Genomic DNA, 18872 nt, shown 5'->3' on the forward strand with positions numbered 1-18872 from the left:
ACAGGGGATATGTTCCAAGACCCCCAGTGGATGCCTGAAACCTTGGATAGTGCTGACCCTGCATGTACTGTTTTTTTCCTATACATATATACACATGATAAAGTTAAATTTATAAATGAGGCACAGTAAGAGATTAATAATAATAGAACAATTATAACAATATACTCTATTAAAAGTTATGTGAATGTGGTCTCTTTCAGTCCACATCTATTCCTGAACCTGTGTAACCATCCCTCACTTGCAGTAAATGGCTTGGTGTCGCTCATTTCAGCGGATCCCTTGCTGAGGTCTTCACATAGGCTCTATGCTTTCTGGCACAATATGTTGCCATCAATCAGAACATGTTTTCTGTTCATGTCTTCCACCCACAAATTTAATGCCCTTTCCATCTTAACTAAGCACTTATCCTGCAATGTGGCCATAACTTTTGCAGTCTGAGGTGTGACAGCAAAACTAGCATGAATTTCTTTTTCCTTCTTCACAATTTCACGGGTAGAAGATTCATTCTTATCGGTAGATCTTAGCAACCTCAGCATAGGATTCTTTTTCTTTCCTGATTAAGTTGAGAACTTGCACCTTTTCACTTAAAGGAAGCACTTAATGGCTTCTCTTTGGCATATCCGAATTGCCAGCATCACAACTCTTGTGCTTTGGGGGCATTATTAAGCAAAATAAGGATTCCTTAAACACAAGCACCGTGGTTCTGCAACAGCTGATCTGATGACCTAGACATCTACTAAGTGACTCACAGGGTAGCGTCTATAGCATGGATCTGCTGGACGAAGGGATGGTTCACGTCCCGGGGGGGATGGAGTGGACTTCACTGCACTACTCAGAAGGGTGCCCAATCTAAAATCTACAATTTTATGTCTGGAATTTTCCATTTAATATTTTTGGACCACAGGTGACCACGAGTAACTGAAACTGTGGATAACAGGGGACTACTGTATAGATATTCACCATGATGAGGACATTCAGTTTTTCAGTTGAATGTTAAATATCCTCTCTTGTAATTACGTTTAAGGCAGAAAACAGATGATCAATTGAGTTCCTTTAAAATCTAACATTCACTTCCAGTTTTCGCTTTCTGCCCGTGGATGCTGCCGAGTAAGCACTGTTAGTCTCCCCTCCCACTGCAGTCATGTCTAAGTCAGAGTCTCCCAAAGAGCCCGAACAGCTGCGGAAGCTCTTCATCAGAGGTTTGAGTTTTGAAACAACTGATGAGTCTCAGGAGCCATTTTGAGCAACGGAGAATGCTCACGGACTGTGTGGTAATGAGAGATCCAAACACCAAGTGCTCCAGAGGCTTTGGCTTTGTCACGTACGCCACTGTGGAGGAGGTGGATGCAGCTATGAATGCAAGGCCACACAAGGTGGATGGAAGAGTTGTGGAACCAAAGAGGGCCGTCTTAAGAGAAGATTCTCAAAGACTTGGTGCCCACTTAACTGTGAAAAAGCTTTTTGTTGGTGGCATTAAAGAAGACACTGAAGAACATCACCTAAGAGATTATTTTGAACAGTATGGGAAAATTGAAGTGATTGAAATCATGACTGACAGAGGCAGTGGCAAGAAGAGAGGATTTGCTTTTCTAACTTTTGATGACCATGACTCCGTAGACAAGTCTGTTATTCAGAAATACCATACTGTGAATGGCCACAACTGTGAAGTAAGGAAAGCCCTATCTAAGCAAGAGATGGCTAGTGCTTCATCCAGCCAAAGAGGTCGAAGTGGTTCTGGAAATTTTGGTGGTGGTCGTGGAGGTGGTTTTGGTGGGAATGACAACTTTGGTTGTGGAGGAAACTCAGTGGTTGAGTTAGCTTCGGTGGCAGCCGTGGCAGGTGGTGGATATGGTGGCAGTGGGGATGGCTATAATGGATCTGGTAATGATGGAAGCAATTTTGGAGGTGGAGGAAGCTATAATGATTTTGGAAATTACAACAATCAATCTTCAAATTTTGGACCCATGAAAGGAAGAAATTTTGGAGGCAGATGCTCTGGCCCCTATGGTGGTGGAGGCCAATACTTTGCCAGACCACGAAACCAAGGTGGCTATGGCGGTTCCAGCAGCAGCAGTAGCTATGGCAGTGGCAGAAGGTTTTAATTACTGCCAGGAAACAAAGCTTAGCAGGAGAGGAGAGCCAGAGAAGTGAAGGGAAGATACAGGTTACAACAGATTTGTGAACTCAGCCAAGCACAGTGGTGGTAGGGCCTAGCTGCTACAAAGAAGACATGTTTTAGACAATACTCATGTGTATGGGCAAAAAACTCCAGGACTGTATTTGTGACTAATTGTATAACATGTTATTTTAGTTTCTGTTCTGTGGAAAGTGTGAAGCATTCCAACAAAGGGTTTTAATGTAGATTTTTTTTTTTTTGCACCCATGCTGTTGATTGCTAAATGTAATAGTCTGATCACGACGCTCAATAAATGTGTCTTTAAAAAAAAAAAAAAATCTAACATTCACTTCCAGTTTTCATTTAATTAAAAATTACATCTATTTTAATGTCAAATCTGAAGCCATTTTTTCACATATCACCACTAGACTAAAAAGATCTTTAAGGAATGGAACCATAATCATTTATGTAGCAACAATGGCATCAGGCATAGTAGTTTGTCTGTATTCAAATGAATGTTTCTTAACTGAATAGATGGTAAATATAGATAAATGAAGGATGTTAAAAAAACAATGTATACACATCAATTCTCACGAAATGCAGTTAAAGCGAGGCCCAGAGGAAAATATACAATCTTAAATGCTTATATTAGAAAAGAAGGCTAAAACTGAGAGCAAAGCAACTTAAAAAGACCAGAATAAACTCAAAGTATAAGGCAGAAAAAATTTAAAAGTATGATAGCTCCGTATCAAAAATGCAGAAGTTGAGGGCCCGCCTGGTGGCAGAGCAGTTAAGTTTGTGTGTTCTGCTTCGGTGGCCCAAAGTTCACTGGTGTGGATCCCAGGTGCAGACCTAGCACCACTTGTCAAGCCATGCTGTGGCAGGCATACCACATAAAAAGCAGAGTAAGAAGGGCACAGATGTTAGTTCAGGGCCAATCTTCCACAGCAAAAAGAGGAGGATTGGCAGCAGATGTTAGCTCATGGCTAATCTTCCTCAAAAACAAACGAACAAAAAAAGCAAAAGTTGGTTCTTTAAGGGGGCCAGCCCAGTGGCATAGTGGTTAAGTTCATGCACTCTGCTTCGGTGGCCTGGGGTTTGCAGGTTCGGATCCCTGGTGCAGACCTACACACTGCTCATCAAGCCATGCTGTAGAGGCATTCTACATACAAAATAGACGAAGATTGACATGGATTTGCGTTCAGGGCCAAATCCTCCTCACCGAAAAAAAAAAAGAGAGAGAGAGAAAAAAGAAAAGAAAAAGTTGGTTCTTTGAAAAAACTAAAAAAATAAACTAGGCTCTGGCAAGATTAAGCGAGAGAAGGCCAAATATTTCCTACTAGAAATTAAAAATGGGACAAAGTTGAATACAGCAGAAGTTTATAAAGGTACAGAGGATATTATTTATAATTTAATGCAAATAAATCTGAAATTACACTTTTCTGGACTAATATAATTTACTAAAACAAATATGAATAATCCTAAAACCATCAAATCAATCAAAACAATCAAATCGAAAATCTATCCACAAAGAAAACAACAACATGAAAATTCTAAACATTCTAAGGACAGATAATCCCAATGTAACATGATTGTTCCAGAGTATATAAAAAATGATTCCAGAGTATAAGGGGAAAAAAAGAACCATTCCTGAGAAGAGTTTCCAACTCATTTTCCAAGGCTGGATTACCAAAACCTAATAAAGACTACAAGAAAAAATTATAATTCAATCTCACCCATGAAAACAGCCCCAAAACTGCCAAACAAAGTAAGAGGAAATTGTTCTACCACTATGTTATACACACACACAAAGACACACACATCATTTGAAAAAATTTTTAAATTTGTCATGAAAAAACTCAACACAACTACAAATAGGTGGGGAACCTATTCAACCCAAAGGATTAAAGACTTGAATGTAAGACGTGAAACCATGAAACTTCTAGAAGAAAACAGAGGCAGTACGCTCTTCGACATTGGTCTTGGCAGCATATTTTCAAGTACCATGTCCGACCAGGCAAACAAGAAAAAATAAACAAATGGGACTACATCAAACTAAGAATCTTATGCACAGCAAAGGAAACCATCAACAAGGCAAAAAGACAACCTAACAATTGGGAGAAGATATTTGCAAACCATATATCTGATAAGGGGTTAATATCCAAAATATACAAAGAACTCATACATCTCAACAACAAAAAAACTAACAACCCAATTAAAAAATGGGCAAATGATCTGAATAGACATTTCTCCAAAGAACATACAAAGATGGCCAACAGGCACATGAAAAGATGTTCCATATCACTAATTATCAGGGAAATGCAAACCAAAACTACAATGAGATATCACCTCACTCCCATCAGAATGGCTATAATTAACAAGACAGGAAACAGTAAGCGTTGGAGAGGATGTGGGGAGAAGGGAACCTTCATACACTGCTGGTGGCAGTGCAAACTGGTGCAGCCACTATGGAAAACAGTATGGAGATTCCTCAAAAAATTAAGAATGGAACTACTATACGATCTAGCTAGTCCACTGCTGGGTATTTTTCCAAAGAACATGAAAACACGAATGCATAAAGATACATGCACCCCTATGTTCACTGCAGCATTATTCACAATAGCCAAGACTTGGAAGCAACCTAGGTGCCCATCAAGGGACAAATGAATAAAGAAGATGTGGTATATCTTCAATGGAATACTACTCAGCTATAAGAAATGATGAAACCCGGCCATTTGTGACAACATGGATGGACCTTGAGGGTATTATGCTAAGTGAAATAAGTCAGAGGGAGAAAGTCAAATACCGTATGATCTTACTTATAAGTAGAAGACAAAAACAACGACAAACAAACACACAGAAACAGAGATTGGATTGGTGTTTACCAGAGGGGAAGGTGGGAGGGAGGAGGACAAAAGGGATAATTAGGCTCAGGTGTGTGGTGATGGATTATAATCAGTCTTTGGGTGGCGAACATGACGTAATCTATACAGAAGTCGAAATACAATGATGTACACCTGAAATTTATATATAATGTGATAAACCCATGTTACTGCAATAAAAAAAAATCTTCAAAGAACCCAACGAAAACATTAAACTCAATGGTGAAAATATTTCCTTTTAGATCAGAAACAAGAAAATCATGCCTTCTATCACTATTGCTATTCAACACACTACTGGAGGTAGTACTGTAAGACAAAGATTCTACAGATAAATGATTAGAATTAATAAGTGAGTTTGGCAGTATACTCATGTAAAACACATAAAATTTAACTACATTTCTGTATGCCAGCAAATAGAAACTATAATTTAAAAGATACCACTAATTAAAGCATAAAAGTATTAAATACCGAGGAAAACAAATCAAATGATATATATAGCCTGTATAGAAAATTACAATAATATTAAAGAAAACATTTAAACAATCTAAGTAAATGGAGAAATATATCAAATTCATGAACTGAAAGAGTCAAGTTATAAAGAAGTCACTTCTCTTCCAACTGATCTATAGATTCAGATTCAGTTATTATTTTGGGGAGTGGCAGTGGAGGGAATGACAGGTTTATTCTAAAATTTAAAATTTAGTCAAAAGGAAAAGGGCCAAAAATAGTCCTTGAATAAGAGGTGAGACGAATTGCTCTATCAGACATCAAGGTTTATTATAAAGCTGCAATAATTAAGACAACATGATATTGGCTCAAGGAGCGAGAAGTAGACCAATGAAAGAAAATAAAGATCCCCCAAACAGATGCACACAAACATGAGCACTTGATTTCTTTTCTTTGAGGAAGATTAGCCCTGAGCTAACATCCATGCCCATCTTCCTCTCCTTTATATGTGGAACGCCCACCACAGCATGGCTTGCCAAGCAGTGCCTTGTCTGCACCCGGGATTCAAACCAGTGAACCCTGGGCCGCCGAAGCGGAGCGTGAGCACTTAACCACTGTGCCACCGGGCCAGACCTAGCACTTGACTTTTTAATAGTGATGACACTGCAAAACAGAGGAGAAAGGACAATCTCTGAAGTAAGTGGTGCTGGGTCAACTGGATATCCAAACGGGAAAAGGGATCTGACCTGTGTCTCACACCATATTCAACAAACAGTACTGCGATAATGACGAATCATCAGTACGAACAAAAAACAAAATGATCCCTAGTTGAACCACACAAAAAAACCAATTGCAAGTGGATTTTTTAAAAAAGTAATACAGCTTTTTTTTGCCTTCCTCCCCTTTGTTTAATCTATATTGAATTTTACAGATATCATTATATTGACTTTCAGTAGTCAATATAGAATACTAGTATGACCTTAGGTAAAAAATTATTTCTTAAACAAGACACAAAAAGCAATAATCATAAAGGAAAATACTGAATCATATAACTACATGAAATTTAAAACTTTTGTTTATTAAAAAAAAGTGCTGGGGCTGGCCCCATGGCATAGTGGTTAAGTTCGGCGTGCTCCGTTTCGGCAGCCTCGGTCTGCGGGTTTGGATCCCAGGTGCTGACCTACGCCACCTGTCAGCCATGCTGTGGTGGCAACCTACATACAAAATAGAGGAAGACTGGCACAGATGTTAGCTTGGGGTGAATCTTCCTCAGCAAAAAAAAAAAAAAAAAGAAGAAGAAAAGAAAAAAGAAAAAGAAAAAAGTGTTAAGCCCAAAATTCAGAGAAGATATCTGTGATACCTACAAATTATAAAGTATCATATATTTAGAATATGTAAATACTCTTAGAAATCAGAAAGAGAGAATCAATAGGAAAATGGCAAATGACTTGAACATGTAACTTTACAAAGAGGAAAGAGAAATGGCTAACAACCACATGACGAGACATTCAACTGCTTTAGTAATTAGGGAAATGCCAATTTAATCCACAATAACGTATCATTTCACACCCACCAGATCGGTAAAAGCCAAACCATTAGACATTATCAAATATTGGTGAAGTTACATAGCAGTAGAAACACTCTCAAACACTACTGGTGAGAATGTAAATTGGCTTACACCCTTTGGAAAAAATGTGGCATTATCTGGTTGAAGTTGAACTGATGAATCAACAAAACTACTCTAAGGTATACAACCCCTAGAAAATCACTTTGACCTCCAGAAATAGGTAGAGGAATATCTGAATACTACTCTTTGTAACTGAAAAAAAACACCTGGACAAATAACCAAAATATCCATCAACAGAAAAATGAATAAATCATGGTACATTCATACCATGGAATATACAAAAATAAAGCAACATTATAGATCTATCTCACAAACACTGAAAATAGCAAGTCACAGAAGAACACACACACACACACACAGTCCACTTGAAGTTAAAAAAGAACATGCAAAACTAAATAGTGTATTATTAAGGGATACATTCATATATGATAAAACTACAAAGACAATAAAAGAAATGAGAAATATGAAATTCATGATAGTGGTTACCTCTGAAGGAAAGGAGGGGGAGATGGTATCAGAGAAAGGCATAGGAGGAGGAGAGGATCTCAAAGCAACGACAATGCTCTATTTTTTAAGCTGGGTGGTAGGTACATGACTTTTTTCTCCCTATTCCTTAAGAGCAAATGTTATAAATATTATTTCAAATATAGTCAAGATTTAAGGAAAACAAATTTTAAAAGATAAACCCAAAAATATAAAAAGTAAACACATTGAAAAGTGTTTATTGTTTTTAGGAATAAAAGAATGCAAACTGAAGTACCATTTAAACTGACTAACCAGACACCCTATTAAAATGATATTACTCAAAGCAAGGTGAATAAAGACTAGTACACTTTACATATTAAGAGCCAATAAAAATGCTCATGTACTTTGGCTCAATCATCTTATACTTAAAATTTTAATTCAACAAAAGAAAAAAATCCACTGTGGTTAACTTACACCACACTTAAATTCAAACATCTGATGAAATAATATAACCATTGGAATAATAGTTTTAACTTTAATAGCAAAATAAGAATTTAAGATTATATGTATATTATAACTGAACTATGATAAAATATATACGCATACTGGCATAAAAAATGAAAGGCAACATAAAAGTAAAAAAGGTAGTATTGGCTATGACTTTCTCTGAAACGTTTATATTATGCAGGTTGTTTTGTTTTATGCCTTTTTGTAATTTAAAAGGAGAAAACCTTCTCTACAGACAGTAACACTTAAGCAGACCTGCAGAGGAATTCATTACCTTACAGTAAATAGCCATAGAGGGGAGACATTTGTTTAGAACTGTAGTCATAGTAAAAATTACAAAACAGTAGCAACAAAAGTAGTATATGATGGTCTATTACTAAATGTCTATGATCTAAAGAAATATGTATTGTTCCAAGATCGTCTGCTCACAAAGGTAGCAGGGTTTTTTTGGTTATTATTTGAAACCTCCCAAATAATAAAATTAATGCTAAAAAACAGTCAATTCTACAACTTTAAAGCAAGTTTTTCTCTTTTATTGCCACAGTTCATCTGCTCCATACAGTAGGAGCTATGTTTCCTATTGTTTCTTAAACTAAACCTCTTAGGCTGTCTACCCCAATAATCAGATTATAAAATCTCAGACTTCCAATGAAGATTTTTCAAGTTTTTTTCCTTTAGATATTTACCATGTTCAAGCAGAAGAAACTGATAGCAATTCATGATAGTTCTTGCAACAAGAATAAGGGAAATACCATCTCAAAATACTTGAACAAACTGGCATTCCTCATACTTTTCCGATGACAAAACAGATTTTAAAATTATTTCTACCCCTAGTAAATCCATCCAATGAATGATTTCACATTCATTTTCCTCCACAACAGGGCGTCAAGATTGGGTTCTGACTATGGTTCTGATGCTGCTTTGCTAGGTGACAATCAAGTCATTACTTCCTGGACACAGGCCCTTCAACCTAATCCCAGTCCACTTTCACTGTATTTTCTTTGACCACTTGTCTTCATAGACTCCATGGTTCCAGTTTCACAAAACTATTCGTTCACCTTTCTTATGACAGATTCTGAACTTTGCTCATGCTGGTTTTTTTTTTTCCTATTTAGTATATCCTTTCCCCTCTTTTCTGTCTGAAAAACCAAATTCATCCTTTAAAGTCTATATCAAATGTCAACTCTTGTGTGAAATATTCCCTGACATCACTAAGTAAAACTAATCATTCTCTCTTTTGTGCTCATGGTGTTAGTAAAGCAGGAATTGATAACACGTTGATAAGTGACTATTTTTCCCTATTGTTTCAAAATTTAATATTTACTGAACACATTTATTTCGTGCCAAGTATTATTTGTGCAGACAAGAGTTAACAGCAGGCCCTAGACTGCTATCCTTAGATGGCCTGCTTGCAAGGTTGGCCCTTGGTTAGTGTCTGGGAATCTGGATTTTGGGAGGATTCCCACCATTACCAGAAGGTAAGAGTGGTTCCCTCTGCCTAAACGACTCATGCAAATATTATGGTTTATCTGAATACCTGCTTTCCTTCTGGGAGTCTGGAATTCCGGTACGGGTCAGGGAGCTGTCTACAGGACTAGCGCCCAGTAAAAATCTTGGCACTCAGTCTCTGTGAGCTCCCTTGAAAGATGACATTTCACAAGTGCTGTCACCACTCCCTGCCGGAGGAATCAGCACCTCCTGGGCGACTCCCTGGGGCGAGGACCCTTTGGCCTACACCTGGTTTCCTCCAGCTCACCCTGCAGCTTCTCCCTCTGCGGATTTCACTTTGCTCTCTCACTGTAATCAGTCCCAGCCATGACTATAACTCTGTGCTCACTCCTGGGCACTCTACCAAATCCTCAAAACTGGGGGTGGTCTTGGGGATTCCTGACACACTCATATATTATTTCACCCGATTTGCACCACCTCCCTGTGAGAGGTAGAGATTATTATCCTTACTTTATAGATTAGAAAACTGAGGCTCACAGAGATTAAGTGACCCAGAAAAGGACACATAACAATAAGGACAAGATTTGAACACAAATTTTTTGCTTCCAAGTTGTTGACTGTATGTTTCCTGAGGGGAGGGAAGCAGAAACTCTCACATAGAGGGTTCACAATAAATAAGAGTGTTCAAGTTAAGTAGTCTAACAATAATTCCAAGTTAAAACAAATTTCTGATTCTTGGCTTTTCAATTTTTAAAATTATAAATATGGCATTATAAAGTATTGGGGGGCATATGTATATACTATTAAGGAATAATAAGCTATACACAGACTATTTCTTATCCTGGACCACTTTCCTGTATTTTCTCTTTTCAACAGTTGCTTAAGACCCTTATGTCACATTGTGGTACTGGACATCCTCAATCTGGAGATCTTTATGTGGAAGCCTGGAATACCTTTTAGTAAAATCTTTGAAGCAGAGTCGCAGTTTATTATGATGTCTGAAGAGTTTTGGGTCACTGGGTATTTCAGACAAGAAAACCTGGGCAACTTCCAAAGGCCCCTGTAAAATAAGAAGATCAAACAAGAAGTCTGTTTTTGTCTTCTTTAAAATCAGAGAGAGAATTTCCCCACGTGATCTTTCTTGGCACTGAGATGGCTGCATTTAAGTTTAATGCATATATGTCTACATCTATATTAAAGCTCTTCAGAGAGATTCTGGCAATATGCCTTTACTCTTCCCTAATGCCAAATCAATATTCCTGCCTACTGCAATTAACTTCTTTTTGTTTTTTAAAGATTTTATTTTTTTCCTTTTTCTCCCCAAAGCCCCCCAATACATAGTTGTATATTCTTTGTTGTGGGTCCTTCTAGTTGTGGTATGTGGGACGCTGCCTCAGCGTGGTTTGATGAGCAGTGCCATGTCTGCGCTCAGGATTCGAACCAACGAAACACTGGGCCACATGCAGCAGAGGGTGCGAACTTAACCACTCGGCCACGGGGCCAGCCCCTGCAATTAACTTCTTAATTCATTTTTCAAAGAAGAGGAGCAGGAGCTCCAGGACTGACTACTGTATTCATTAATGCATTCTGCCTTGAGTTCTTTAATTTAGCCTGGATGTAAGAGTTGTCAGCTACTGACAATCAACTGTCAATCCACTGATTATTAGACTTATTTCCTAAAACAGCTTCCCTTAGTATTACAAATGTCTTCCTAACACTGTAAGCTAAAGAAGACCTTTTGTAAGTTTTATCACTCAGAGGTAAAACCTCTAAATCATGTATGTTTTCAGTGGGTAAAGGTCTTACAGTGTTTACTTCAGTTTTGATAGGACATTGTTTGGCTTCATTCCTCTAACCTAAAAAATAGGGGCCAGCCCCGTGGCCAAGTGGTTCAGTTCATGTGCTCCACTTCGGCAGCCCGGGGTTTCGCTGGTTCAAATCCTGGGCGCAGACATGGCACTGCTCATCAAGCCATGCTGAGGCAGCATCCCACATGCCACAACTAGAAGGACCCACAACTAAAAATACACAACTATGTACTGGGGGGCTTTGAGGAGGAAAAAAAGGAAAAACAAAATCTTTAAAAAAAAGAAAAAAAAATAGATAAGACATATTATATGAAATCTTACTTTGAAGCCTTTCTGGATTTTCCCTTACCTTGGGATATTCTCTAATCATCATCAAGAGAACCTGAATCAATCAACTACAAGAAGGTAATGGGGATGACTTCTAATCTTCATATGACAAAACAACAATAATATCTTGGTACATATTTATTAAAGTTTTGACAGGGATTCCACACTATTTGTTTACTCCTCACAACTTGCTGTGCAGGAGATCTGAGAAGACAACACTGGGGAGTATCTCAAGAGCAGGTGTCCACATGCATGCATGCAGCTCTGGAAATGAGCCCTCGTTTTTAGAGCACATTCTTCCAGTACACGCTTTTAAAGGAAAGGTTATTTTAAGTGAATCAATTCCTTCTTATTAGAACGTTTACGAACAGATAGGCAGAAAATTAACAGAGATTATACTAAAAACGTTTCGTTTTCCAGTTTATCTTCATTTATACTTTCAGTGCTTTTTGCAACCACTTCTAATACCTATCTTTTTCACTTGATTTGGCTCTTGCTTTGTGATCTTTGTAAAATATAATAGTGAAATCATCCCAAATTCCATTTCTAACTTAAAACACAAAGCACTAGCAAAAAGCACTAACCTGATTCACTGTTGTGCCTACAGACCCCTGGAGTACCATTTGAAGCATTTTGGGATCTGCTGGATCCTGATGTGTTGCGAATGCCAACTCCTGTGTCTTTTTCTGCATGTCTTCAATAGCAACTTCAATTGGTGTTAAAATGATCTGGGTGAAATAACATCTATTAAGTCAGTACACACAGAAAACTATTCAATGAGCTTTATATAAATCAATTAAAATAAGAAAAAAAGTGGAGACCAGTTGTAAACTGTTACCTAACAATAAAATTCCAAACTTTGGATGCCTAGATGAAAAAATAGAAAATGAGCCTTTAAAAGCATAAGCTAAGGGTAAACTAAGGACTTAGAAAAGAAGCCTGAAGTTAATGACTCAAAATGGGTACAATTCTAGTATGTTACCATGTGAGGGATGGTACGTAATGCCACATCCAAACTTTTCACATGGCTCCAATCTGTTCGTTTCACTAATTCTGCTTCTCCATTTGTGAACTTACCTCCTCTTTGTGAGTGACATTGACCCTTGTTTTAATATAAGGAAAGGCATGAGAAGTAGTCAGAATGGTCTTCCGCTTGAATTGTTCATGAAGTTCCCCATGGGCACGCCCATCTAAAGTGAAGGGGGTACAGTACATAAAACGCCGAAGATTATAATTTTTGTCAAAATATGTGATTCTGTCCTTCATCTCATATGTGTCAAAGTATGGTTCCACGTAGGTGATTTGAATATACGCCTGGGAAAGAGAAAAGTCCTTCATTTTCTCACTGTTACATCATCATTTAGTTTTTCTCCAGCAAGATCACAGAGTGTCAAAGATGTGCCTATACATTGTTACAGTTTAATCAACCATACCTTGTTAGGATCTAATTTACACTTGTCTACAGGATTAGAATCCTTGATTACTTCAACCACATCCTCTCCAAATCTTTCTCCATAAAATCCCTACAATTAAAAACAAAGAAATCTTTTACATAGAGTAACAGTATTACCCAACAACAGAGGAGGCCTCTGAGGGAGACTCCTGAGCAAAATTAGGCCATTTAGTAAGTTCTTGTACAATCGTTTCAATAATTACAAAACAAAATTGTTTAGGTTCACAAAAATTATATTTAGCCTATCAAATTGGTGTGATATCAGTCCATAATTACTTGATATTATTCCCATCTACTTACTTAACACAAAATAGAAGATAACAACTATTTTCTCCAAAAAAACTACAGGATTCCACGAGAGGTCCTCAAGAAAAACAAAAAGGGAACAGAAAGCAGAGACAAAAGAAACTCAGGATCTCTGATGTATAGGATCTTACTTTTATTGAGATTGATGTGGCCTAATTTCTTGCAGACGTGGGTCAGTAAACAAGCATTCATTTTTATGAATGATTTAATATAATGTTCCAGAATTTTCAAATAAAAGCATTGACCTTTTGAAGTTTTATATAGGTTTAGAATTTGAAAAGGCAACCCTGTGTCAAGAATGTAGTGACTTTTCCATATGACACCGAGTAGCAGCACGGTCAATGGATGGAGCTATTCAAAAGAAAAATTAAATTGGAATCTTCAAAGGAGAACTCCCACTCTTCCCTTCAAAGATAATTTTTATGATTAAGTTTGGGAAATACTGTCTCAATTAATATATCCCAAGACTTAACTAGCCTCTTGAAAAACAAAAAGTCACAGTTTAAGCCAATTTATGGAAGTTGAGCCCAGGGAAGTCACCAGTAAGAACATTAACATTCAGGAAATTAACATCAGCTGGGAATAAAAACAAGCCTAGAGCACTGCTTCTCAAACTCTGAATGTGAAGACAATCACCTGGGGATCTTGTTAAAATGCAGATTTTGATTCAGCAGGTCTGGGGTGGGGCCTGAGACTCTGCATTTCAAACAATCTCCCAGGTGATGCCAGTGCTTCTGGTCCATGGACCACACTTTGAGTGACAAGAATAGAGACATGTTAGAAAGAATAATGATAGCAGAAAAGATTGGTTAGCCTCATAAATATGAAAGCTATTCATTTATGGTGAAAATTAAGAATATGAAGAGATATTAAGAATTAAGAATAAGAATAAAGGATATGAGATTTTAAGAAGTGTTTTTAATTTTTAAGGTGTGATTTCAGGCTTTTAAGTTCTAAAGACATCTGACTGGGAATCAGCTAAGCCAAAGAGATAATGTCCTTTGGTCAGAAACTGCTTGGGGGTTCCAGTTCTAGTTTCATAATTAGTTGCTACTTAATTCCTTATGCCTTTTTCTATAAAATGTGCATAACACTACACATCTCTCCATAAACCACAGTAATTCCAAAGGGTATAGGGGTTTCTAAAATACGTGTAAAAATAGAGCCTCAAAAATATAAAGTTAATAATATTATTTTACCGTTGCCTTTTATAAAAAATTTGAAAGATTCAAAAGAGTATTGTTGCACCTATCAAAAATCCTTATACTCTAAAAGAGGAGTTTATTTGGCAGGATCTGCTTATTAAATGATTAGATCTAGATGTGAAAGTCTACTCATCATAGAGAATACAAATTAAAGAAGATATTTTATGAACCAGCACGGCATTCACCTCCAATCTGTGAGATATCTCTGCAAGTTTGGTTATTGCAGGCTCCTTGTAAACAAATTCCTGTTCATCCAAATCTCCGAACTTGGTTCCATAAAAACCAACACGAAAATAGGTGCCAAACATCCGCTTACCATCCTAGGTTTAGGAAAATGAAGAAACTTTAACACAAAGTCTTTTTGTTTTTCACATTACATTTAGATACATATAGCATAAAATTCCCCACATAACACAAAAAGTTTTAATTAAAAATTACAGTATTTTATTAATTCTTAAATGAAGGTAAAAACAAAGTAAATAATCTGTTTTCATTATTTCTACCATATAACATTATGCAATGAAAGCTTTTACCAAGTGAACAAATCACATATGGTATATGTTTCTCAAGGTTTGTACCAAGTGACTACCTCACATTGATCTCTGTTTTAAGTCCATACAATTGAGATTAACTTATTTTCCTTATTGCAAGAAAAGATGGTTGGTATAACATGAACTGTGCCTTAATTGCTCTGAAATTAGAGCATACTAAATAAAGTTAAATTTAAAAACAATGCTAACATTTTTAGTTAGCATTAGCTTTTATATAATCTTTTTATGTATATTAAATAAAATCATAAAAGTCAGGAGCCAAGTATAGCACCTGGCATAGAGCAATCAGTAAATGTCAAGACCATCCAGAAGCACTAAAGCAAAAAAATTACAATCCATGTCCCTCTGCTGACAAAAATATTTATATGTGGAAGAGTAATTAAAAATGGGATAGAAATGGAAAGAAATTTAAGAATGAAAGATAAAACCAAAATTGAGACGAGTTGGTTATTCTACAGCCCCCAAGCCACCCACTGCATACATTAACCACACATTCATTTCAACTAAAAAGTACAATAAGGTCACCTTAACTCTTACACAGCACATTTAAAACAAATTTCTTCAAAAAAGATAAAATATTTGGAAGCTTTCTAGGCAATCCTTACAATTTCGACACAAAGATGTATCAGAAAGCTTTTGTGGTGGCTCCTCAATACAAAGCCACACACAGAAGTACTTAAGTGCCTCTGAAGTCTCTGTAAGCCCAGTCTGTCTTAGACTTACGTTCCCTGCACTGACTGCTTAGTAAAAGGAAAAGAGTATGTAAAACAAGCCACAAATGTTACAGATAATTAAGCAAAATGGGAAACTCTGGTCCTTAATTTGCCAGTTTCACAATACAATAAAAAAAAGAAGAGTACAGTGACTAAAAATATCCCCACATTTTTGTCCAGAAGAAGTAAAGTTTTAAAGAAAAATGGCTTTGGAGATAAAGAAGCCTGAGGTATCTAATTTAAATTCTTTTCACAAGTTATTTTGACACTGGCCCTGATATCAGTTCCCAGCACATATGGGGTTAAAACCAAAGCACTCTTTCCCTGCTCCCTCCCTGGCTCACCGGCTCCAGAATCCACCATCCACCAAGGAGACAGACAAGGTCACCCACCTGGATTCCCTATCAGCTCCTCCTCCTCCCTGCACATGCAGCCTCCCAAGGCCAAAAGCAGGCTGGTGGAAAAGCTAGGACCAGCAAGGCCACTGATCCCCCACCCCCATCTACAAGCAGCCACATTCCTCTCAAATCTTTAAAATCCCTTGCCTCCCCTCTTTCAGGGAGACAAGACAGGAAGGGAGACAAATTTGAGGGCTCACTCTCACCTCCTGGCTGATATCACTCAAAATAAAAACCTTTCCTTGCCATAAACCTGGCGTTCAGTTTTTATTTGGCCCCTCTTGTGTGGCAGGTAAGGAACCTATGTTTGTAGGCACTATTTTATTTCAAAATTTAACAGACATAAAAATTAACTGATCTCCATAGCAAAGGAAATCTTTCCAGTTAGATTAAAAGTATTCAACCAAAATTCTGATTAAAACAAGCCAATAGAACAATAATAGCAAATTTTGACAAAATCAAGGAATGAAGGCACCGCATGGAAAATAAGAGAGGCATTTGGGAAAATTAATAATTTGTGATGGTTATTTTTCAAAAATGTCATACACATATATACATATATCTTTTAAAACCACAAATATTAAAATATTGTTATTCTGGCTGTACTCCTCTCAGACGTCTCCACTTTGAAACACTATTCCAAATCTTCAATATTGTGGCCTTTTAAATGTTTGAAGACAGCTACTAAGATGTGTTGCCTTTAGCTAAACTTCCCAGTTCTCAATCGTCTTCATATGGCAGTAATTACTATCCCGTTTGCATTTTATCAGATTTCTTCAAGGCCACCTTTTAAAGTACGGTATCCCAGAAATAGACACAGCTCTGCTCACGTGATCTGATCAGTGAAGGAGTCAGTTGGCTCACACGTGATCTGATCAGTGAAGGAGTCAGTGGGCTCACTGCCTCTCTGGATCTGGGCTTGAATTTTATTAATGCAGCTGAAAACTGAACTAGTTACTGAGCAGCCATTTTAAACTCTTTATTTAATTTCTCGTATTAACATTTAGTTCAAGGAAAAAAATTACTGAGTGCTTATAATGTGTTAACCACTGTTCATCCTCAGTAATAGGAAAACAAAACATAAATAAGACAGCTCCTCAAGAGAGTAAAAAATGTATTCTAATAATTACAATACAAAGGGTTATATGCTATAATCAAAAAACGATACTGAAAAAGATTAATCCTGTTGGAGCAAGGTCACAAGAGGTGACACATGCACAGGGTTCTTCAATTCAAAGAATGGCCAAGTGGAGGTGGAGGGGAGGAAAAGACATTCCAACAAAGAGAGAGAGAAAGAGGAAAACAAAAAAGAAAGGAAGATATGAAGTCATGAAATAGAATGTATGTCAGGGAAACTATTCATTCATCCATTCACATATTTGAGTGCCTACTATGTGTTAGTAAACTCTTCTAGACATTTGTGATAAATCACTGAACAAAAGAGACAGAGTGGTCAGGATAGGTCTCATCAAGAAGGTGACATCTGAGCAAAGATGTGAAGGAGGTGTAAGTTATTCCGGTGCATCTCTGGGGGAAGTGCATTCCAGGAAGCAGAAAGAGCCAGTGCAAAGGTCCTGGGGCAAGAGCCCATCTAGTGAGTTCGTAGAACAGGAAGGTGGTCAGTGTGACTAGAGCAGAGTGTGCAAGAGGGAGAATGGAGGAGATAAGATCAGAGAGGTAACCTGGGAGTTGCTGGAATAGAAAATGAATGTGTGTGTATTACTAGAGTGGAAGAGGCAGCAGCAGAGGAAGGAAAGTTAAGAGTCTGAGTAAATTTATTTTCAACTTAGAGAGTTCTCTACTGTCAAGCTACTGACTCTACCAGGTCCAGGAAAGCATAATCACATAGCTTCATCTTCAGGAAAAGCATTACTTCATCTTTATTTTTTCTTCAGAGTTTTGGACCACATGATACCTATTTTTCCTTTGAAAAAAAATTTTTAATCCAGTCTCCTATAATCAAGCCTACGTTTTTCTAACATTACTTTCCTTTACTGTTATGAACTCTTTTTGAATTTCCCATCATTCCCACACTTCAACTTCTTCTTCTTTAGCAGTCCTACTTATTGATTCCACAATCTTATGGGTGATGAAACTATGTCTCAGACAAGGAAATCTAACCACGTCTCTAATGGCTGAAATCTCTTATGACAAATATATCTTAAATCTGTTCTAGTTTTGTTATCTTTATTTAGAAAGAGACATTCTGTTGAGCTAGTTGAAAATCTCTACAATGACATCACTTCGATAACTTCCTTTATCCTCATCCAACTGTTCTCCACTATGCTTCCTCTGAGCTAACTGATCTCCATATAGGCACACCACTATTTCACACAGCTGTAATTCCCTTCCCATCTATTATGTCTATTCCTCTTAAAGAACACATGTACTTTTATCAGTTTATGTAGTCATAGATCTCAACTTGGGAACGTAATACCTCTTAGATTTTATTAACAAACTGTATTAAGATTTCAAGTAACAGTAATGATAATAATGATAATAATATAGTAACAACAAAAAGAATAACCTTCAACATTTTTTGAGTACTTACTATGTGCTAGACACTGGCTATCCACTTTACACACATTATGTCAATTCCTATCACATCTATGAGCTAG

At 37.1% G+C, this 18872-nt stretch overlaps 2 protein-coding genes across 9 annotated transcripts in view; one reads left to right on the forward strand and one right to left on the reverse strand.

The window, feature by feature from the left end:
* DOCK7 (dedicator of cytokinesis 7) overlaps positions 1 to 18872 on the reverse strand; it is a 204520-nt gene that overhangs the window by 3566 nt on the left and 182082 nt on the right. For 4 of the 8 annotated variants that reach the window (XM_046645659.1, XM_046645656.1, XM_046645654.1 and 1 more), the window contains 5 exons: positions 14778 to 14912; positions 13062 to 13151; positions 12706 to 12942; positions 12213 to 12356; positions 10447 to 10553 (listed from right to left, as the gene is read on the reverse strand). In XM_046645659.1, coding sequence (XP_046501615.1) covers positions 10447 to 10553; positions 12213 to 12356; positions 12706 to 12942; positions 13062 to 13151; positions 14778 to 14912 — 713 coding nt within the window. The remainder of the gene's footprint in view (positions 1 to 10446; positions 10554 to 12212; positions 12357 to 12705; positions 12943 to 13061; positions 13152 to 14777; positions 14913 to 18872) is intronic. The other 4 variants (XM_046645657.1, XM_046645655.1, XM_046645653.1 and 1 more) reach the window with 1 other exon arrangement.
* LOC124229997 (heterogeneous nuclear ribonucleoprotein A1-like) lies at positions 625 to 2611 on the forward strand. Its single transcript, XM_046645666.1, is given in 2 exon segments — positions 625 to 1224; positions 1226 to 2611. Coding segments are annotated over 2 exon segments (960 nt in total). The 5' UTR covers positions 625 to 1141; the 3' UTR covers positions 2103 to 2611.

Source organism: Equus quagga, chromosome 18 (assembly GCF_021613505.1).
Source record: "Equus quagga isolate Etosha38 chromosome 18, UCLA_HA_Equagga_1.0, whole genome shotgun sequence".
NCBI lineage: Eukaryota > Metazoa > Chordata > Mammalia > Perissodactyla > Equidae > Equus > Equus quagga.